At 42.1% G+C, this 19,525-nt stretch overlaps 1 protein-coding gene across 5 annotated transcripts; it reads right to left on the minus strand.

Annotated features, from left to right (window-relative positions):
- Window positions 1-1,525: 1,525 nt before the first annotated feature.
- On the minus strand, window positions 1,526-19,248 carry septin7b (septin 7b). 5 transcript variants are annotated; one of them, XM_080472251.1, is made up of 14 exons: window positions 19,021-19,248; window positions 17,042-17,144; window positions 14,449-14,555; window positions 13,195-13,295; window positions 12,967-13,101; window positions 8,788-8,905; window positions 7,932-8,024; window positions 7,742-7,838; window positions 6,838-6,889; window positions 6,630-6,758; window positions 5,793-5,813; window positions 4,216-4,351; window positions 3,559-3,701; window positions 1,526-2,828 (listed from the first exon to the last, which is right to left on the minus strand). In XM_080472251.1, exons 2-14 carry the CDS (start codon window positions 17,049-17,051, stop codon window positions 2,789-2,791), a joined length of 1,182 nt encoding a protein of 393 aa, XP_080328377.1. In that variant the 5' UTR covers window positions 17,052-17,144; window positions 19,021-19,248; the 3' UTR covers window positions 1,526-2,788. The 5 variants fall into 5 exon arrangements, with proteins under 5 accessions (XP_080328377.1, XP_080328378.1, XP_080328380.1 ...); XM_080472252.1 differs by having other exon boundaries at window positions 17,042-17,141; window positions 19,021-19,081; XM_080472254.1 differs by lacking the exon at window positions 5,793-5,813 and having other exon boundaries at window positions 19,021-19,177.
- Window positions 19,249-19,525: the final 277 nt, after the last annotated feature.

A 19,525-nucleotide genomic window follows, 5' to 3' on the forward strand; every position in this document is an offset into this window, starting at 1 on the left:
AATTGGAAGCTGACACCTGGAATGAAAACACTAAAGAGGTAAGTCTGACTAGTGGATATCGTAGAATATAACATTTGTAAATCTATTTTTCACCCGAGGATCTTTGGATGAGAGGAAAGAATAAGTGACTCATTCTGGTACATCTGGCAAAAGTCATTTTGTGGACTCAACCAAAGCTTAGAATTAAGTATAAGTTGTTCAAAGGATGAAAATACATTAATAATCCTTTTTTCTTCATATTTTCCATCAGATGAAATGGCCGGACGCGGCGTTAATTGAAGATGTATTAGTGAGACTGACCCGAAAACCGGGACCTCGACAATATCTCGGACTCATGGGCAAAAAAGACACTGGTAAGAGCTGCATGGTTTAGTTTATAGTCATACTGTCATTTTATACACCACCACTGATCCAGATGTGATGAGGCAAACCAACAGTTTCTCTCTTCTTACGCAGGGAAAACACAGAGAGCGCGTAAAAGTAAGGTTTATTCTCATCTCGACTTTTTTGTAGATTGTAATTTTATATATCAATTTATCAAAGCATATGAACTGAAAATTAAGTGTTTTATTTTATTTACCAGGACATAAATTTCAAACATTTGTTGGTCTGATGGGCAAAAGGAGTTTTGAGGATGAAGGTGGGTCTTAAATCTTCGATTAGACTCAGGATGTTGAAAGTGGGAGGATAACACTTGAATCTGCTTTATTTTAAATTTTATTATTTCGTTCCTGTTCTATTGGCAATTAAAGGCACCAATCTCCTGCGATGTCTTTCAATCTGAAATATCTGTCCCTAAATACGTTTTTCATTTCTATTATGTTGCGCTCGTGGTTTTGTATTGAAGCTTAATTGATATCTTCAATTCGTCTCCATGCTGTTACAATTAATTGTGTTTTTAAACCGCAAAACTAGATCGTGATTTCACCTCGATGCATGTTGGTGTAGTGGATAGGACTGTCACCTCACAACAAGAACATCCTAGGTTCTAGTGAGGGCTGTGGTTGGGGGACTTTCATAAGTGTTTGCATGTTTTTTTGCGGTTGACTCCAACATTGGGAGCTGACTGGGTGTATATGTCTGTCCCCTATGTGTTTTTCTTGTGAGGGACTACGCAACCAAACCAGGGAATACACCAGACATCACTTATTATTAACTGATCAGCTCCACCACTCCCAGTCTGAATGGTACAGAAGAGTTTTGGGTAATTTTAACCACCAAATCATTTCTTCCTAAATATTAAGTGAAATAAATGCATTTCCCTGCAACTTGAGGCTCTCTGGCGACCTCTAGGAGAAATCCTCTCAAATAACTGCTGATTTCTTCCCCACAGGAGCGACGTACAGCACAGAGGACTGAACATCACAGAGGGGAACCACGATTAAGAGACTTGCTATTCAACTGACCACATACGCATCGTTTCCTCACCCGTCAACTCATTACTTTTTTGTTTTTTTTAAACTTCACGTTGTCAAACAGTGACATCTAGTGGATAATTTCATAATGAATCCATGCCACTCCCCGATATCATCACAGGTTTATTAAGTGACTTTGTACATTACAAATGAAAAATAAAATTAAAAATACAGAGATGGAGTACATAGCCAAAGCAAAATGTGGTGTTGACTCTTCATTTCCCACTGATGGTTTCCGCAGAGTTTTGTTTTTTAATTTTTGAATGCGTCCAGGATCACTGTCAGACGTTTATAAGTGTTTTCCTGTAACAGTGGACGCTGTCGTCAAGTCTCTGAGGATTCTCTAAACATACAAAAGAAGTTATTACTTCAGCTGGCTCGGTATTTATAAAAATAAACTAAAGTGAAATATAACACTTATGACATTATAAATGGTGGTCCAAGGCTAGTGGAAATAGCTAAAAACACAGAAAAAAAGAAAGAAAAAAAAGCGTTACATTTCAGAGGGAAAAAAAAGAAAAGCTTTAGCCGTTAAAAAAAAAAAAAATCTATAAAAAGGCCCAAGGTGCACTTCGATGTTTGTTTTATTTTGTCATGATCTCAGGTCCTTTTGCTCTGATCGGCCTGTTGCACTGATGGGTCACAGGTTTACCACTCAAAACAAAACACAAAGGATTAGTTAATGCCTTGTCCTCCTCTTGCTTTAATGGAAGGTCAGGTTAAATGCTCATATACTTTCTTTTACTCCTGTAAACAATTGAAAAATCACCAGAACTCGATTGTACAACAGTCACACGCGACTCATCGACATTTCCTTTTTTTTTGTGTTTTTTTGTGTTTTTACGTCTTTGCCCTGCATACATCTGTACACACTGGTCATTTCTAAGCAACCTTGGGAAAGAAGAGGAAGAGGGGGGGAAAAAAAAGAAGAAGAAAAAAAAAGCAATAGATCGGATCGGGGACAGTACTCAGTTATACCAACAACAACAATAATAACATCAATAATAATTAAAATAATAACAATATGGGTTTGGCTTTACTAAAATGGGGTTATCTTTCCTGTTATTAAGGTAAACACATTCCTTGATGATGATGAGTCCTGAGGCAGCGAAGGGGCTCAAGACCGGTGGTTCTGGACCTCTCCAGCCCCCTGGCAGACCAAACAGACGCTCCCAGTGCGCCCTCTAGTGGCGGGGAGCAGCAGCACAGCGGTGCTGGCAGACAGAGCAGCGGGGAGAGAAAGAAGAAGAAGAGGAGAGGGGAGAGGAAGAAGAAGAGGAGGCAGGGTGATGTCAGTGCCACACAAGGCTGTCCTGACCGGCAACGTTGGCAAACAAAAGTAACTCGAGTTGGGGAGGTCCCGCCGTCCGTCCTTAAAAGATCTTGCCTTTCTTTTTGTTTTTCTCCAGAGTCCTGCAACAGGAAGGGGGAAAAAAAAAAGAAAAACCCTCACAGAATCAGGAATTTGCTTATAAATCACATTTTCTGCTGTTTTAATTTCTGTCCTTGAAAAAAACTAACTTTTACAGTCACATCGGCTCAAACAGTCTTTTTGAGAGGATTTCAACATGTGACATAAAGATGAATACTTGTGCGTTAGTTGCTTGTAGTAATACCTTTACTTTAAGAACAGTTATTCTCACTGAAAGAATGAACTCCTTGAAGATACCGATTAATCTCTTAATTTCTGACTAAATCAGTGGTTAGAAGTTGAAACTATGACGTACTGCGTGAAGGAAAAATCTCTGTTAGACGGCTCATCGTAGAACCAACCAGGAGTTTTTAAAAGAGTTAAACTGTAAACAAAAGCTGGCCCTGTGATTCCATTATTCACCCAGAGGCATTGTATACGAGTATGTCAATCTGTGTTCTTGGGGATTTTTATGCTATAATCAAACCACACATGCTGAGTGGGTTAGAAAATGCTGACATATTTACATGAGGTTGATTTCTTTTGGTCAGTTCTGTTGTTTTTATTTTTTTTGCACTAACTAAACAAAATTAATAATTTGTAATGTGGCAACATATATAAACACCGCGCTCATCGTTCCATTACTTTATGCCTAATTAGAGAAAACAGTATTCTAGTTCAGGAAAAATATCAGTGTTGATCTGAATGCTTTGGCACATCAGGGAGTTTTACCTGGAGGCCTCCAGCTTCTGCTGCTCCAGACGCTGCTGGGTCTCCCAGTTCGCTCTCTCCTCCTCGAACACGCGCCTCTTCTCCTCCAGCTCCTTGTGTTGAGCCTCCAGGTTCTTCTTCATCTGCTCGTGACGCCGCTGAAGCTGCAGGAGACGCGACGGAGGAGGAAGGGGAGGATGTTTAACAAGGTTTACACGGCACGCTTCCTCGGGTTTTAACGGCCTCGGTTCACTTTACATTGATGGTCGCTTGTATTTTCACACTGGAACTCGGATATAAACACAGACGAGCAGCTCTACAGTCTCCATGTTGTGCACTAAGTGAGCAGCAGCTGTCAACATCCGGTTTAGAGGAAATAATTCAAGTGCATGCAGTGGAAAGAAAACCAAGAAACAGCAGGATGGGCCACTTTCACCACTGTAATGTTTCATTATGTGTCTCTGATTTAGTATTTTTTAACATTCCAAGTAACAATAAACGCCTACACCACCTCACTGGGGCATGAAAGACATCATTAGACCAAACAGTTTTACTTTGTGTTGGAATTGTGCAGAATTTGCAAATATTAAGTAAAAATAACAGGAAGACAAAATCTGGATAAATCGTGTGTGTGTGTGTGTGTGTGTGTGTGTGTGTGTGTGTGTGTGTGTGTGTTACCTCTGCTTCAGAGTCTTTGAGCTTCTGCACTTTCTCCTTGACTTTCATCTCAAACACCTGCTCCATCTCCATCTCCATCTTCTTCATCTTGGCCACGTGCTCCCGCCGCTCCTCCTCCATCTGGGCCAGAGGACTCCTGCACAGCCGCCACACACACTCAGTCAACCACAGCCTTTAACGTGCTCGTTCACATGATCATTAAAAACAAAAAACAAAAAACAAAAACCCGTTACCAACATAATCAATTCATTAATCTATTGGAGGCATGCAAACTGAAATCTGACTGGTTCTCATTGACTCCTTTCATGCAGATTTCAATCATTTAGTTTTACATTATAACCCGTTTTAGGAATGAAACAAAGGAACCTCCAAACACCCGAGTGAAAGTGAATTCCGGGAAAGACAAAGTGACAACATTATCCCCCTTATTTTCCAGAGAAACACAATATTTCAGGATGCAGGAGGGAGAAACAAGAGCCACAGGTGAAGATTTAGGGATCCGACAAGGCTGCGACGGGAACAGGAAACCAGCCGAGGGGCATGATGGGAACAGGGAGGAGGACGGAGAGGCTAAAGGAAGGAAGGCACCTGTAAACCAGACTGTTAGTGGAGGCGGCAGGTTAAGTGTTAGTGAAGCTCATCGGGGTGCTCTGTCGCAGTGTGAGCGTATAAACAGCTGCCATGACACCGTGTGGAGCAGATACCAGAGCTTATAGGGAATTTATACGATGTCTGATCCTTGACATTATTAAAAAAACAAAAAAAACAACACAATCTAAACCTCCCTTTCCATCACTTATTTAATCACATGTATTTTCTGTGCCCCGGTCAGGATTCCTCGCCTCCAAAACACGACTGACGTAAGTTTATGTGAATCTGGTAACAACAACAATCCCCTCCAACAACATCCTGATTAGGGCAGATTAACAGATTTAAAGTGGCAGACTTTATAATCTAAGGACAGTTTTCTACACGTCGTAGCTCTGATCTCATGTGGGGGAACTCTTTTAAAAAGTTTAGACAAGAACTCACGAGTGTTTCCAAGGTTTTCTTTTAGTTGCTCCCTATAAGGAAGGAAAGGCCGAGGCCCTGCCGACTCTGAGGTTGTTAATAAAAATTAAGAAAAAAGTACTAATTTAAATCAAGCAGGACAGAGACGGTGCATCTATTATAAATCAGGGGTGTCAAACTTGTGGCCCACCAGAGTCCGATCAGACCCACGAGATGAAACTTTGCAGCTGTGAGAAATTATGAGGTTTACTTTTTCTCATAAAAGATGGAATCTTCTGCAACTCCACCACAATCAGGACTCGGATAAGTCCCGTAAACGTCGGTAAAAGCTCCAAACGGCAACATGTGCAGGTTTTAATACAAGCAGGGCAGAGAGCAGCGGCACGTAAAGAGACAAATCATTTACAACACTGGCACTTAATTCATGTTTCCCGCCTAAAAGTAAATGTAAAGGAAGAGCAGGAAGTTGGGAGGGGAGCAGACCCACGTCGACACGGGAGAAGCAGAGGGAAGAACTGGAAGAAATGTCTGAGAAATAGGTGAAAAAAAATAAAATAACCACTTACATTCCTTCAACCGTGTCAAGTCTAAAAAAAACAAAAACACAACCAAACACACACACACACACACACACACGCACGCACGCACGCACGCACGCACGCACACACACACACACAAACACAAAGCATGCATCGATGAGGTCATGCACTAAAATGGAACCTACACTCTTCAAGAGGATTTGTCATTTGAGCTACTTTTTCACTGCAGAAAGCATGGAGATGATCACAGTGTCAGCTGTTTGTGAGCCGTGTGTTAAGCGTGAGCAGTGTGAGGCCTCCGATCAGCCGTGACGCCCCGATTTTTAGTGAGTTAGCCGTTCGCTTGTGTCTACATCGACGAGGAAGCATGATTCTGTTTGTAACTCAACACTTATGGAAATCAAGAGCCGCAGAGCGAGAGGCTGCGACGGCAAGGACTCGGCACTTTCCCCCCACAAACTCACAACCAAAGAATCAAGAGGCAGTGAAATAAATGATCATCCAGCTTTGCCTTTCCCTGCTACCTGGAATCCAAAACACTTACATTGGAGCAAGGACGTTAGACACGATGTGAGAAACATCTGGAAACAGTTTCTACAGGCAACATGTCCTTAAACATCGTCTTAAAAAAAAAAAAATATCCCATTATATTGAAATAAATCAAGTCAATGGAAAAGCTCATAAAAACTTACTACAAAGACCATTAAAGGCTTCCTGCTCACATATTCAGTTACATCAGGCTCCGCATAGAACAATAGAATAAACCTAGACTCAGTGTAGTTTCTTGATAAAACAGAGGTGGAGGTAGCCACGGGAACCGAGGAGGATCTAGGAGATCACGCTGCACTTGGTTCCAGAACTTACTTGGTGGATAATTGTCCTTTAGCTCGGTTGTTGTCCACCCCGTTGTAAGTGACCGCGGCCAGCTTCCTGCTGCGGTAGTTCTCATAGTGGACGTTGTTTGTTACGTCCTTCAGGTCCTGCATGTGAGTTCTGAGGATAAAACAAATATCAAATTATGTTTTTCTTTTCTTCTGCAACAATCTCTGAGGACATTTGTTTCTGGTTGTACCTGATGAGCATGTCACGGAGGATGGTGAAGTCGCAGTGGTCGCTGTTTTCAACTGGTAGGGAAAATAACACATCGGTCAGTTGACATGTGGAAGCAGACAAATAAATACACGGCGAATGTCCGTGTGCTCCCATTGTTAATATTTCTAGCGTATTGTTTGTTGCGCATGTGTGTGTGGTTTCATCAACTGCACCCACTAGTGGCCCTACGTTGTTTTCAGCATTTCTGCTGTTTACTTGGGAACCGACATTGTTTTCATAATATTTGAGCGTAAATGCAAAAAATATATGCATTTTCACTTGACAGGGGACAGAACAAAGCGACTAACTAATCTGTTAAGTGTTTTCAGCTTCTATATCGAAAAAAGCCTTTTCTTTAATCTTATATCTTTATTACCCGTTTTAAAGGTTTTCCATCTGTTGTTGTTTACGTTACTGTTGTAGTTTATGTGCTGTGCTGGGAGACGATAGACGGCAGCCACAATGTTGATCTGCTGCAAACGTGACAAGGAACATCTCGAATCTCTAAAATGTTTCATTTAACAAAAGCAATCGCTTCCTAGAACCTCGAGTTTCATGACGACTTCTGAAAAATCCTGCTGGGAAAAGCTTTTCTTCTTTGCTGCGCCTCCACAACGTGTCAAACAAAATATCCGAGGGACTCATGAGGCTGTTTGTGTGCGGTGAGGATTGATTTACAAATCATTCTAGTGTGTTTTTTTGAATATAGATGAATGGGATTTTGGGTTTCGAGATAAGATCTTTTTCCTTGAGTGTCTTGTCAGGCCATCTTTGGGAGACATTCATATCTCTGAATTATATTTGAGGCGATACACATTTAAAACTATCAATCGGCTTGTTCGTCTTGTTTTACTCATGTCTGTGGCGACACTAAACATGCATACCTTCTGCGACCCCCCAGGGGTACTGCCTCCCTCTGACCCTCTTGCTGTTCACCTCGATGATGGTGTTGCTTCCTACCACAGCCAGCGGCAACTTGTCCTGGCAACGGAACAATATAGCTTCAGTGTGAAAAACACAAGAGTGTGAAACTGCGTTTGCGACACACTCCTCCACTGCACATGTGACACATACCTTAATCTTCTTCACCAGTCTGTTCTCTTCTTCATCGTCTGTCTCGGGAAACTCGTAAATCTTGATTTTGTGCTCTTGGATTTCCCGCATGATCTGGCAGGGGGGGTAAAAAAAGAAGATCTTTGAGGAGCTCTGACGGAGCCGCTGACTGGAATGGGCTAAAGAAAACAGGTCCTGCACTGCGGGAGGCTCATGCCGGGCCTGAGAAAACAACACTCGCCTTATCGTCTTTATCGCAAGGACACAAAAACTCAAATTACAAAAGTCAGACCTTTTAAAACAATGAATAGATTACACACACTGCGTTCAATACTTCAATGATAATACATCGGATATCTATGTGGCTTTATCAAAGCGGAATAATAAAACTTATGTCTGTTGTACATTAGGTGGCAGTACAGGCAGTATAATACTGATTATTTGCTTTATTTGGCTCAACTATTTAACTGCTAGTTGCCGATTGGCTCCATTTAGAAGCTTATTTGAATCACGTCACCACACTTTACCATTCCCTCAGCTTCCTGAGTGACTCAATACAAAACCAAAACTAGGAACACAACAAAACACAAAAATGTATCGTTTTCACCTGAATATAAAAAACTATATATTAAACAATAAATCACCATAATTCTTTTCTCACTATTCAGAAAGATATTCTGACTACAACCTCTTAAATTTACATGATTGCGTTATGTGTGTTCACCACCTGGTTAATGATGTAGGTCACCATTTTGCAACATTCTGCAGAAAATCGAACCACAAGAGGAAAAGAAAAAAAAAAGGAAAAAAAAAAAAAAAAAAAAGCCTTTGGAGATTGGTTCTGTTGCAGTTGTGCGCAGCTGTGGAAACCACTGACCTGCTTCTTGAACTGTTGGCATTCCTCTGGGGTGAGAGTGTCTGCTTTGGCGATCAGTGGGATGACATTGACTTTCTCATGCAACCGTTTCATGAACTCAATGTCCAGGGGCTTCAGCCTGCAGACAGATAAGGCTTCGCATGTAATTCAAATAGAGAACACAAACATTGTCAAAACGGTGTTTAATCCTAGAACTGGGATATATAAAAATAAAAAAACCTTCTCTTCAACTTTTAATGAAGTGACAGAGCATCAAATTTAGGAAAATGTTTCATAAAGAAAAGACGATTGCAATTTCCTTCGGTCGTCTTATCCTTGAAGAAGCGGAGGACGAAACCAAACATGATGAAGCGAACTAAACCAAATACAGACATCTTGTGACGCCCGAGTGGGGCTTGTGATGTCTCGGAAAAAACGGACCACGAAGTCGTGAGAAAGCACAGTGATTGTTTGCTGCGCAAATAACATCTGAAATGACAAAATCATTAACTTATACATTTTATAATAAACAAATTAATCAAATGTAAATGGAGCCTTTGTTGGCTTGTTCGAGAGGAAAATCCCCCTCGAGTGGAAAGCAGTCCTGAAGGAGGAGATGACGCTTTTAATACTTTGAGTGGGATGGATTGTTGTCACAGAGCCAACAGTCATGACGGCCGAGACGGAACGCAGAGCTTCTCGTAAACTGTTAACATCCCAAAGAAGAACAAGAAAACTTCTGACAGGATACAGGATCCTGATCTGATTTGGCTTGTCGAATCTTTTTACTCAACAGGAGACAGGAATTGTATTACTTATAAAAATCAAGCCCCGAAGGTCTGCAGTTTTTTGGTTTTTTTTTACTTTTTCTAATCGGCCTCAGCAGAAACAAATAGAACAGAAGTGGTGCAAAACAACCTGATTGATTCAACACCGTCACCCCTCGACTAAACATGCCCCGGAGTGACCTTCTATCCAGAGATGAAACCCAAACAATGACATTTGGCTCATTTCTTTCTCAGGGGTCGACACAACTAGTCACCGCAACACGTATGGAGCGTTTATATACTGTACAACCTTGGAACCATCAAAATTAAAGGGGAGGGGATAGTATGAACAAAACATAGCGAAAAAAATATTGATAGTATTCTTTCATGTGATATATCAGGGATGCTAAACACATTTGAGTTCAGAGGCCACATTCAGCTCAATTTCATCTCGACTGGGCCGGACCGGTAAAATAGTGCCATAATAACCTTTAGATTTTAAAGTTTTCTTTGTTGTGGTATTCGTGATGAAAATGTCTATAATTTTAAATATTTCTCTCAAAGCCATGCTGTCAAAGTGAGTTTGTAAAAACACACATAAAGCAAGAGCTGTGAGAGACATTTTTGTGGGCATTTCACTGTATTTTACACCAGAAACAGAGAAAGGTGTTATTTTAAAGTTTATTATGGCAATACTTTACCAGTCCAGCCCACTTGACAGGAAATCGGGCTATACGTGGCTACTGGACTAAAATATGTTTCGTAGTATTAGCCTTATTTCTTTTTTTCCCACAAGAGGGTTAATAAAATGTGAAGCAGTGATTACAAATCAGGTTTGCGACTACAAACTTGTTGAATTACTTTCATGCATTTAGATTTCCTTGTAGGGAAGAGACACTCTTGTGAAGTCATCCCCTTCAAACCCTGAAGGGAAACCAGACAACGGGAGTGGGGCCGAGTTTGCGTTAAAGGTCGCTGTGCTGCACGGTGACGGCAGTCAGCCGGTGTCATGAGGGGCCGCTCCGTCAGTGTGCGGGTGTGTTTGTGCCAGAGCATACGCTGCCCATCCTCCAGGCTACAGTAACGCCTGTGTGGGTACAGAGCGCAGGCTTGTACAAGCACAATGTCTCGCAGAGAGCCGAGGACACAGCAGCTTCTTCGCCATTTACAGTCGGTCACCATCAACAGCTTTGAGGACGTGTGAGCACGGGGACGGATAAAATTACGCAAACGACACCGTTTTGCAGTTTATTTTACCAGTACAATTTAAATAGCTTAAGAATATCAACTGTTGACACTTTCTGCTTTTCAACGTTGCTACATCACAAGGACAGACTGCGACGCAGCTACAGACGCTCTGGTAGATGGTGAATAATAAGCTTCAAATTCCACACAGTTATCTTTTTTTTTTAAACTCTTGATCAGTATCATCTGCTGGGCATTTTGCCAGCGTCTCAGTCGTGCTTGCACCCTGTCCCACTAACCCCCCCACCCCCTTGACAAACCCACAAGTTTTAACCCTTACTTTTACCCCTACAGCCCAGCATGACCACAGTTTAACGCCGTTTCAGAAGCAGCAGGGTCACAAATTCTCTTGTCACAAGCCAATTTAACAGAAAGTGCGATAGAAGGAAGTGTTTTATTGACCGCCTGTCTCTGAGATCTGAACCAGCAACCTCTGCGTCCAACCAAAAACCTGCTTCTCTGACTTTCGGGGCTCAGTGCGACCTTACATTTCCTTCCATGCATTTTGTGTTCACTCATTTCCTCTCTCTATTCTCTCACCCTTCCTCTTCCACCTCTTTCCTTTCTCTATTTGCATTCCTGAGTTCCAAAAAGAGACGTTCCTGCTGATTGATTACTCTGTCTATGAAACAAAAATGTTAATTGAGACAAATTGTCCAGTATGAAAATTGGAAAATGCTTTAAGACTTTGCAATGTGCATGCAGGCTACACATGTATTTTAATTTCCTGAGCTGCTTTATCTTCCCAGACTGGCCATTTTCACAGAGTCTCTGGGTAAATGATATCAAACTGGCCCGAGTGTATTCGGCAACCGCAGCAGATGACTAGTTTCACGTGCATCTCTACTTTTAAACCATTCGTCAACCATCCATGAGAGACAAAGTACAGCTGCTACCCTTCCACATTGATACGAACCAGTTGATTTAGTTTGATCAGCTGATTAGGACGCCCGCCTGGTCATCTCTCATTAGAGGCCCTGAACCAGTCGGAGAGATTAAATCACATGGAATGTCTGTGAGAAGAGCTACATTCTGCAGCAGCAACTCCATGTGGTCTTTAAGAAGACAGTCAGAGGGATGGATTCTCATTGGACCAGGGAGATTAGCATTTCCATTTCCTTTGAGGGGGGAGAAAAAAACAAACTCGATGAGATTGTTCCATAGACTGAATGAGAAAATACTGTGATGAACAGTTGCTATGGAAGCACCGTCATGCGTCAGCAACATCGCCCGCATGTACACAAGCGAACGGCAGCGATGTCTGCGGTTTGGACATTCTTTAATATTATGAAAATGAGAAATGTAGGACAGATTGTAAACTATGCTCTGCCAGAATATCAAGAGGAGGTGGAAAGCTAGTTCGTACAAAACCAGACACTTCATCACCAGAGACATTTGGACCGTCAGAGTTAGAACGACGTCGCTCATTAGTTTAACTGCTCAGCATGTAACTCAGAGCCGTGCTACATGCTACACGATAAAGAGTTTCAGGGCTCACACAGCAGCGATGCTACATGCTAAACAAGATTAAAGTATGACCAATTAAGCGGCACCACTACACAAAGAGCAGTGAGTAGATAGAAGCTACACACTGCTCTAGGCTGTTGTAGTTGCACGTAATGTCAACTTATGGTTACGCGGAGGTGGTCCATGGCAATGCATAGCCATATCATTTGTTATGGAATATAAATTAAGCATAAAGGCATTTAAAAAGTGCTCAATGTTAGTACAAGTAGCTCAAGGTTTGTCGTCCTTTTAAAAAGTGGCGTATCCCTACTGAAAATGAAAACCCACCAGACATATAGCGTCAACACGAGGACCACAAGGCTTGTAAATCCAGATTTTTTGGCATTTAATGCTCGCTTAAAGAGATAAATAAACAACTTGGAAAGCTTCAGTTCCAACTGTTTGAAGGAGGAACACTGGACTAGAAGAGAGAATTTGTACAAATACAATAATCTGTGATTACTTTCTAGCACTTTGCAAAAAATGTTTTTCATGTCATAGAATATAAATCTATTATTTCCAGATCCTGGATGAGACATAAAAGCTATTTCGGGCTTCTAAATCAAAAACACCGACTTGGAACGAAGGAGCTAGAAGTGCCACGCCACACATTTTCGTGGTTTCAGGCGTCATTTCTCGTGCGCTACATTAAAGAAGCGTCTGATACTGATCTCAGACTCACCCATGTCCCGAGGGGGCGATGAAGTACAGGCAGCAGTGAATTCGGCTGTCGGGCATCTGTCTTCTGTTCACCCGCGATTCTGAGTTCAGGTAGTCTTCGAACTTGCTGTCTATGTGGTCGATGATCGGCTGCCAGCTGCAAGACACAAAGTCCGGCTTCAGTTACGCAAAAAAAAAAGAAAAGAAGCTGTAACACCCATATCGAGCGGCAGTTGTGGTTAATCCGTACCAGTTGCTGTTATCCACGGCATCTCCAAACCCGGGGGTGTCGACTATTGTTAGCAGCAGCTGGACACCTCCCTCCTTTACTAAAACCTTGGACTGTTCAACCTGACACACGCAAAAGAAAGACAGGATATACCGTGTTAAAAAAAGAAAATAATAAACACACACACACACACACATATATATATATATATATATAAACCTGACACAAACTGTGAATTCAATATCTCGCCATACTGGAGCGGAGATGTAAAAACCCTTATCACATTTCAGTTAACAGCATCAAAGATTTCTGATATCACATGGAAAACACTTAGCGGCTAGCCGCATGTAGCAACACGCCGTTTCACACTGTGCCATTAGCTAACTATGCTGAGGAACCAGAAGAGCGCGCGAGCAACTGGAGACAGGAACGCTGTCGGTCGGGGAGCCAGACAGACAAAGTGGAGCACTCGAGGCGTTTAAGATTCGGGGCAATAATTTGTAGTTTGGGGAAGATGAGGGGAATTACAGCCGGAGCTAATGATGAACCCGGTGTGTTCGAAACGCCGTTAAAAAAACAAAGCGAGCTTTATAGCCAATCCTGCTCAAAACACAAAGTGGAGTTGAAATTTCGTCTCGCTTGCCCACCTATGGTGTAGCCATACATCACCCAGAATACAAAATATAGCACCCAAAATAGTATAAAATGAGAAAACAGTGAATAGAGGCAAAAAACAAAACAAAAACAACAATGCAACAAGGTTTTAAAATGGAAGTTAAAAAAACTGAAATATGCAATATATAATAGAATAAACCCTTTGATAGTGCAAATTTGTGTTTACATAAAAGACACGGTGCCTCCGAAGTTGCGTGTGACATCATCAGCTTGTATGCTGAAACTACGAGCAGTACGACTCGGTCTCTTATTCATTATCAATATATAACACTCCCTTTCATCTGAGCTGGAGGTCTTAGCTGACATTTCAAATACTATAATCCATGAGATAACTGAGCTAGAAAAAAGCAAAGCTTTATCTGTTACATTCCTATGTTCAACGTCACTGTGCTGTATTCCTAAAACTATGACGTGCATTTCTGTGTATTTCTTGGCTCTGCGGCCAAAATTCCTGCTCACCTTTTCAACTGAAATGTCTCAATTACAGTTTTCTACACAGGAATTTGGTGGGTTGGAAAATCCTGCCAGCCTCTTTCCTCACAGTTGTCTCCTAATCCCATACAAACTTTAATTATTATTTTTTCTTAAACAAACATGTACCTGCACAGTCTTTTTGATTCGATGCGAAGGTCCAGGATACTCTGCTGAATACAGGTCTGTGAGGAACAAAGAGTTGATCAAAGTGGACTTGCCCAGCCCGGACTCACCTGGAAAGAAAAACACACAAGACGACGAGTCAGCGTTTCACTAACACTTTTGACTTCTGGTGTTGTGGTTACAGTGCTGGCCAGGCGGCAGAACACACACACACACACACACACACACGCACACAATGAATCGTCTAAAAGTCAAGCCCCTGCATCATGCCCGTGCACAGTCTACCGCTGACATCCTCCACACAATCAAAGGCCACGGGTCTGTCCAGAGATGTGACTGACATTTGCACAAGGCATTAATCCATTTGGACTGGCAGTTAAAGGGCTGAGGAAACAACACAGACAATGGCTCTTGTTATGTGCGGCTGACTGGCAGTGTGGTCCCGGAGACTTCTCAAGCTTGGTTGGCCATTTGTGCTCCCAGTGTCCAAGCTCCTGTGTGCAGGATCATTAGTGGAAATGAGCACGGGCACCGCCTGCCCTGGCCGATGGCCACGAGTCAATATTTAACGAGCCACCATTTACACCAGAGCCACAGACAGAGGCTAATATGTGGAGCTTGCACTGTGCCATTTGCTCGTCGGGTATTTTCTGTGTCGTACGTAACCCCGTCTGCCAAGGGGACGGCGTTTAATAAAGCCACTACAATGTGAAACGCTGACAGGCATGTAAAGTGAGCCGCTCGGCAATCTGTGCAATGAACAGATTCTCCGGTCATGTGTTTCATGAGGCATGCACGGAGGGACGCCGCAGCCGCTCTTTTCTTCCTTTCCTGTTTTCACACCACACTGGTGACGCACTGTGTTGCATGTGGGCGCTGCAGGGACATGTGGGCTCGCTGCTCAACAGAGCCAAGAAGAGCTGAGGATTTTGTGTGTGAGCAAGCAAAAAGATGACACAAAAAAAATAAAAAGAAACAATGGCGTGCATTTAATGATCAGAAAGCTCAGAGGACTTCCTTTTCTTTCCTTGCACCAAAACCACATTATGATATAATGCTCTTTATGACTGCATTTATTGAGGTATTTTTGGTGCTTCTTCCCCTTTTTTTGCAAGATTACTTGGAGTTTCCGTATCTTGCAGTGCTTCAATATTATTTTGAGTTGACAGTATGGAGGCGTCATGTTGTCATGTCATGTGACACGTTAGTGAATCTTGTCTGCGACTTGATGGTCATAATGCAGAAGTAAGGCGGTCCACCATAATGACAAGTACAAGGGGTGTAAAACTATTTGTCTGCTTACTGGTAGCAGCTTTAATCAGGGGTGGCAAACTCATTTTAGTTCAGGGGCCAAAAACAGCCCAATTTCATCTCGAGTGGCTCAACATAAAGCCAATTTTAATGAAACCTTCTGGTGCAAAATACAGTGAAATGTTCAGAAAATGTTTGCATTTTGAATGTTTTTACAAAGTACCCTGACAGAATGGCTTTGAGGTTAATGCTGGTTTGATGGCAACGAGGTAGCGAGCTTTCATGGCAGCACCGATAGTTCAGCTCGGGTCTCAGTCTTGTCTTCGATTCTCTTAGGAAATGTGTTTAAAAAATATCAATATACTTTGTTGTGGGTCTGTTTTGGCACTGGGCCTCATGTTTGACACCTCTGGTGTTGCAGTTAATGAAGCAAACTTATAACCAGAAGTTTGCTGGTTGGAGTCCCACTGTCAACAGGTCCCTGAGCAACAAGCTCAGGTTGTGTCATGAGGGGCATCTGGAGTAAAACGTGTATGAACTCAAACATGCGGCTCACATAATCCCGTAAGGTGACACCGGAAAGGAGAGCAATGCAGAACTTTCAAGAACGTGTTCTGGTCAAATTCTGCGACAGGCTCGGAATAAAAAGGGTTAAATCACTAACAAGCATCAAAGGCCCACAAACAGTTTTTATAAAACCACTACAAAAGGAGGCTGAATTCGAGTGCCTTGTTGTGGTAGTATCCCATTGTAATTACTTAATGGCTGTAATTAAAACAAATGTGTTTGGAAATGCGCTACAAAAAAAAGAAAAAAGAAAAAAGAAAAAAAAGGGAAAAATGTCTGTTGCGAATGCAGTGGGAGAGACATGATAGTCTCTGATGCATGCTGGGTAACAATTCTGCTGGTCCCACCACAGGAAATGGTTGTGACCCTTGGACACATTTTCCCTCCAAACATGGACAGATCAGCCGAGGAGGGTCTTGGCCGGGAGTCAAGCGTCACAACGGAGCATTTTGAAGGAATGTCTGCATTTTTGATTCGCTGCTTGAAATTCTAGATAGATCCAGCATCACTTTTTATTTTATGACAGTGTTGACGACTTGCCCTCAAGTTGAATTCAAATAACATGCATGCAATGCCATCCCCGCTTTTTTTTTTGACTCAGCAATTAACACTACAAAGCTGGGGGCTTGCCCCCCCCGTGTATAAATATGGCTGTGCACACATATCTCAGAGGCCCTCGCTCCAAAACAAACCACACTGAAGGACGTTAAATGCCAACCGCAGTGGATACAATGAAATGATTCAAAGAAAACAAGGGCAAACTGAGGGCTGCTCTTACCCACGACCATCAGGGTGAATTCAAAGCCCCTCTTGACAGACTTCCTGTACACTTGGTTGGGGAGGCTTGCAAAGCCAACATATCCTTCCAGATTCTTTTGCTGCTGTAAAACACGAATGAACAACATTTAAACCACATTGACATCTAATCTTGCATGCCATCTTGACTGCTAAAGCTCAAAGAAAGTCTTGATCACTGCTTCTATGTCCTTTTAACAGAAATACTATCATGTCTTCAGAAATGTCACAAAGCATCCTTGTGACAATATGATAAGTTTGATGAATAAATTTGATAATTACTTGGCAAATCCATGTTACAGTTTTTACTGAAATTCCTCAGAAGTGGAATTATCTCTCTTGTGTTCGTGCATCCTACCATATATTGTTAACCGTGTCTAAGCATAAAATGTTTTGATTTGTACTCGAGAGAAAACAAAATACATAAATTCCGTACTTACAGCTGTTTTACGTTCATCAACACGATGTGGTCCCAACGATCAGAAACAGCCAGTATTCCCATGGTCACAGGGAGACAGAGAGAGCACAGAAATAGAAAAAGCAACATGAGAATCAATCTCAGGCCATGTGACAAACAACCCATTCTGTATCCTGAATCAGTTTCCCATGTAGTGAGGCCTAAAGGCAAAATGATTCACGATCTGAGCGACTGCAACAACACGCACAGTTGGCCAGCATTGTACATATTCCACTCCACTTGCTCCTTTAATGTCAGCAGTGTCGTAAAGCAGGGCCCATTCAGGGTTGCAGCTTTTTTCCTTTTCGCCCATGGCAAGGAGAGGATTTCTGCTTCTTACGCCAGAGCATCTCCTGCCCACCAAAGGCAGCCCACGTCTTCTGTGTGATACTATGACTTCCGATGCAGAGTTGCCGATAGGATATAGTTAGATATCAGCAGCGCTTCAGTAAAGACAAACCCTAGAAACTGGCTTCGACAAATAGACTATAAATGGAAACCATCATTTTAACATTTTCCATTTGTGGCACCCATGAATGGAAAAAAAACCAAACTGTCATTTTACATTCACATCAGTGTTTCCTCTCTAACAAGGAAGTGATCGTAGGTAGGTGGAGGGACTGAGCTGCATTTTCCTGGACCAGAGTATAAAAGAAGATATCCAAAATGTGAAGCTTCAGTTTGGTGGGAAAAGCAGTAGCAGCAGATCAACTCAGAGGCCACTATCTGAAGCCAAGTGACCTGAGAAGTCAAAACATGAACTCTGGTACTAGATCCACGGTAATCCAGATTAGATGACGGCCGTGTCCTCTTTACACCTAGCCTGACACATCTTCCAGGGCTGACTTCCTGACCTAAATGCTCCGATCGTGGCAGTTTAATCAAAGTATTGATCACACGCGGATGCAGATTCCATTACAGCAACATATAAGCGGTCATTTTCGATTGAAACGATTTTCACGGGGGGGGGAAATGTAGTGCAAAGGACAGAAAATGCACTCGGAATAATGTTGGGCTATTTAAGAGGACCTCTCTCATGTTAGTAATGGTTAAAGGAGACACCCGAAACGGGTCAGATTCAATGTTTTTTTTCGTGGTTTCACCAAAGCGTGGAAGTTAGCATTAAACGGCAGCGATTTAATCCCACATATGGCACTAAGTTAGACGGTAATCAAAGTTGACGATATCCGGTGGAATTCTGTCTGGAAACCAAATCGGTGCTTTACCGTAGCTCGTAAAACACAGAAAACCGTCAAGTGAAATACTTGGTAAAAGACAGGAAATGACACTCCCGTTAGGTTATGCAGCTAAGGCTAACAGCTAGCAGCTAGCTGCCATCAAACTGGAGGCGGACGACTGGGCGTTGGTTGCTCAGACAACTGCACAAGCTGAATAGCAGCACAGACAAGCTCATTAAACAATGACGCTAATAATCGGCACAAGTCTCATTTTAAAACGAGGTTTTCGGTGTAAGCCGCGACCGAAGCTGCCCGTAGCAGTCTCACCCATAACGTTGACGCTCCCTGCCGCCGCAAGAACCGATCATTCACAAGCCGACATTCCCCTTCTCGCAACTTTCTGCCTCAGCTACGCACAATGAGACACGCAGCACGAGGGGAACTGGGGCAAACTACGCCGGAAGACCAACGTAAAATCGTACGTGAATCCGGAGGGGAGAAACTATTGTAATCGCGCGAGATGGTTGTAATCTCTTTCACTGGCGGCGAGATCTCGCGAGAATCACGCAAAAGTTTTCTTTTTCTTATAAATGTTTTTTCAAAAGGTTTCTTTGATTTTTTCTATGTAATAATAATAACAATATTAATAATAATAATAATAATAATAACAACAACAAAAACAATAATGATAATAATAATAATATATTATTATTTAATAATAATATATTATTATTATAATATATAATATATAATAATAATACAGCAAAAATGCTTTGCTGTAAAGTAAAGCATTTTTAGTCCCCCCCCCCTCTCTCGCACACACACACACACA

The sequence above is a fragment of the Lipophrys pholis genome (assembly GCF_963383615.2).
Source record: "Lipophrys pholis genome assembly, chromosome: 9".
Taxonomy (NCBI): Eukaryota; Metazoa; Chordata; class Actinopteri; order Blenniiformes; family Blenniidae; genus Lipophrys; species Lipophrys pholis.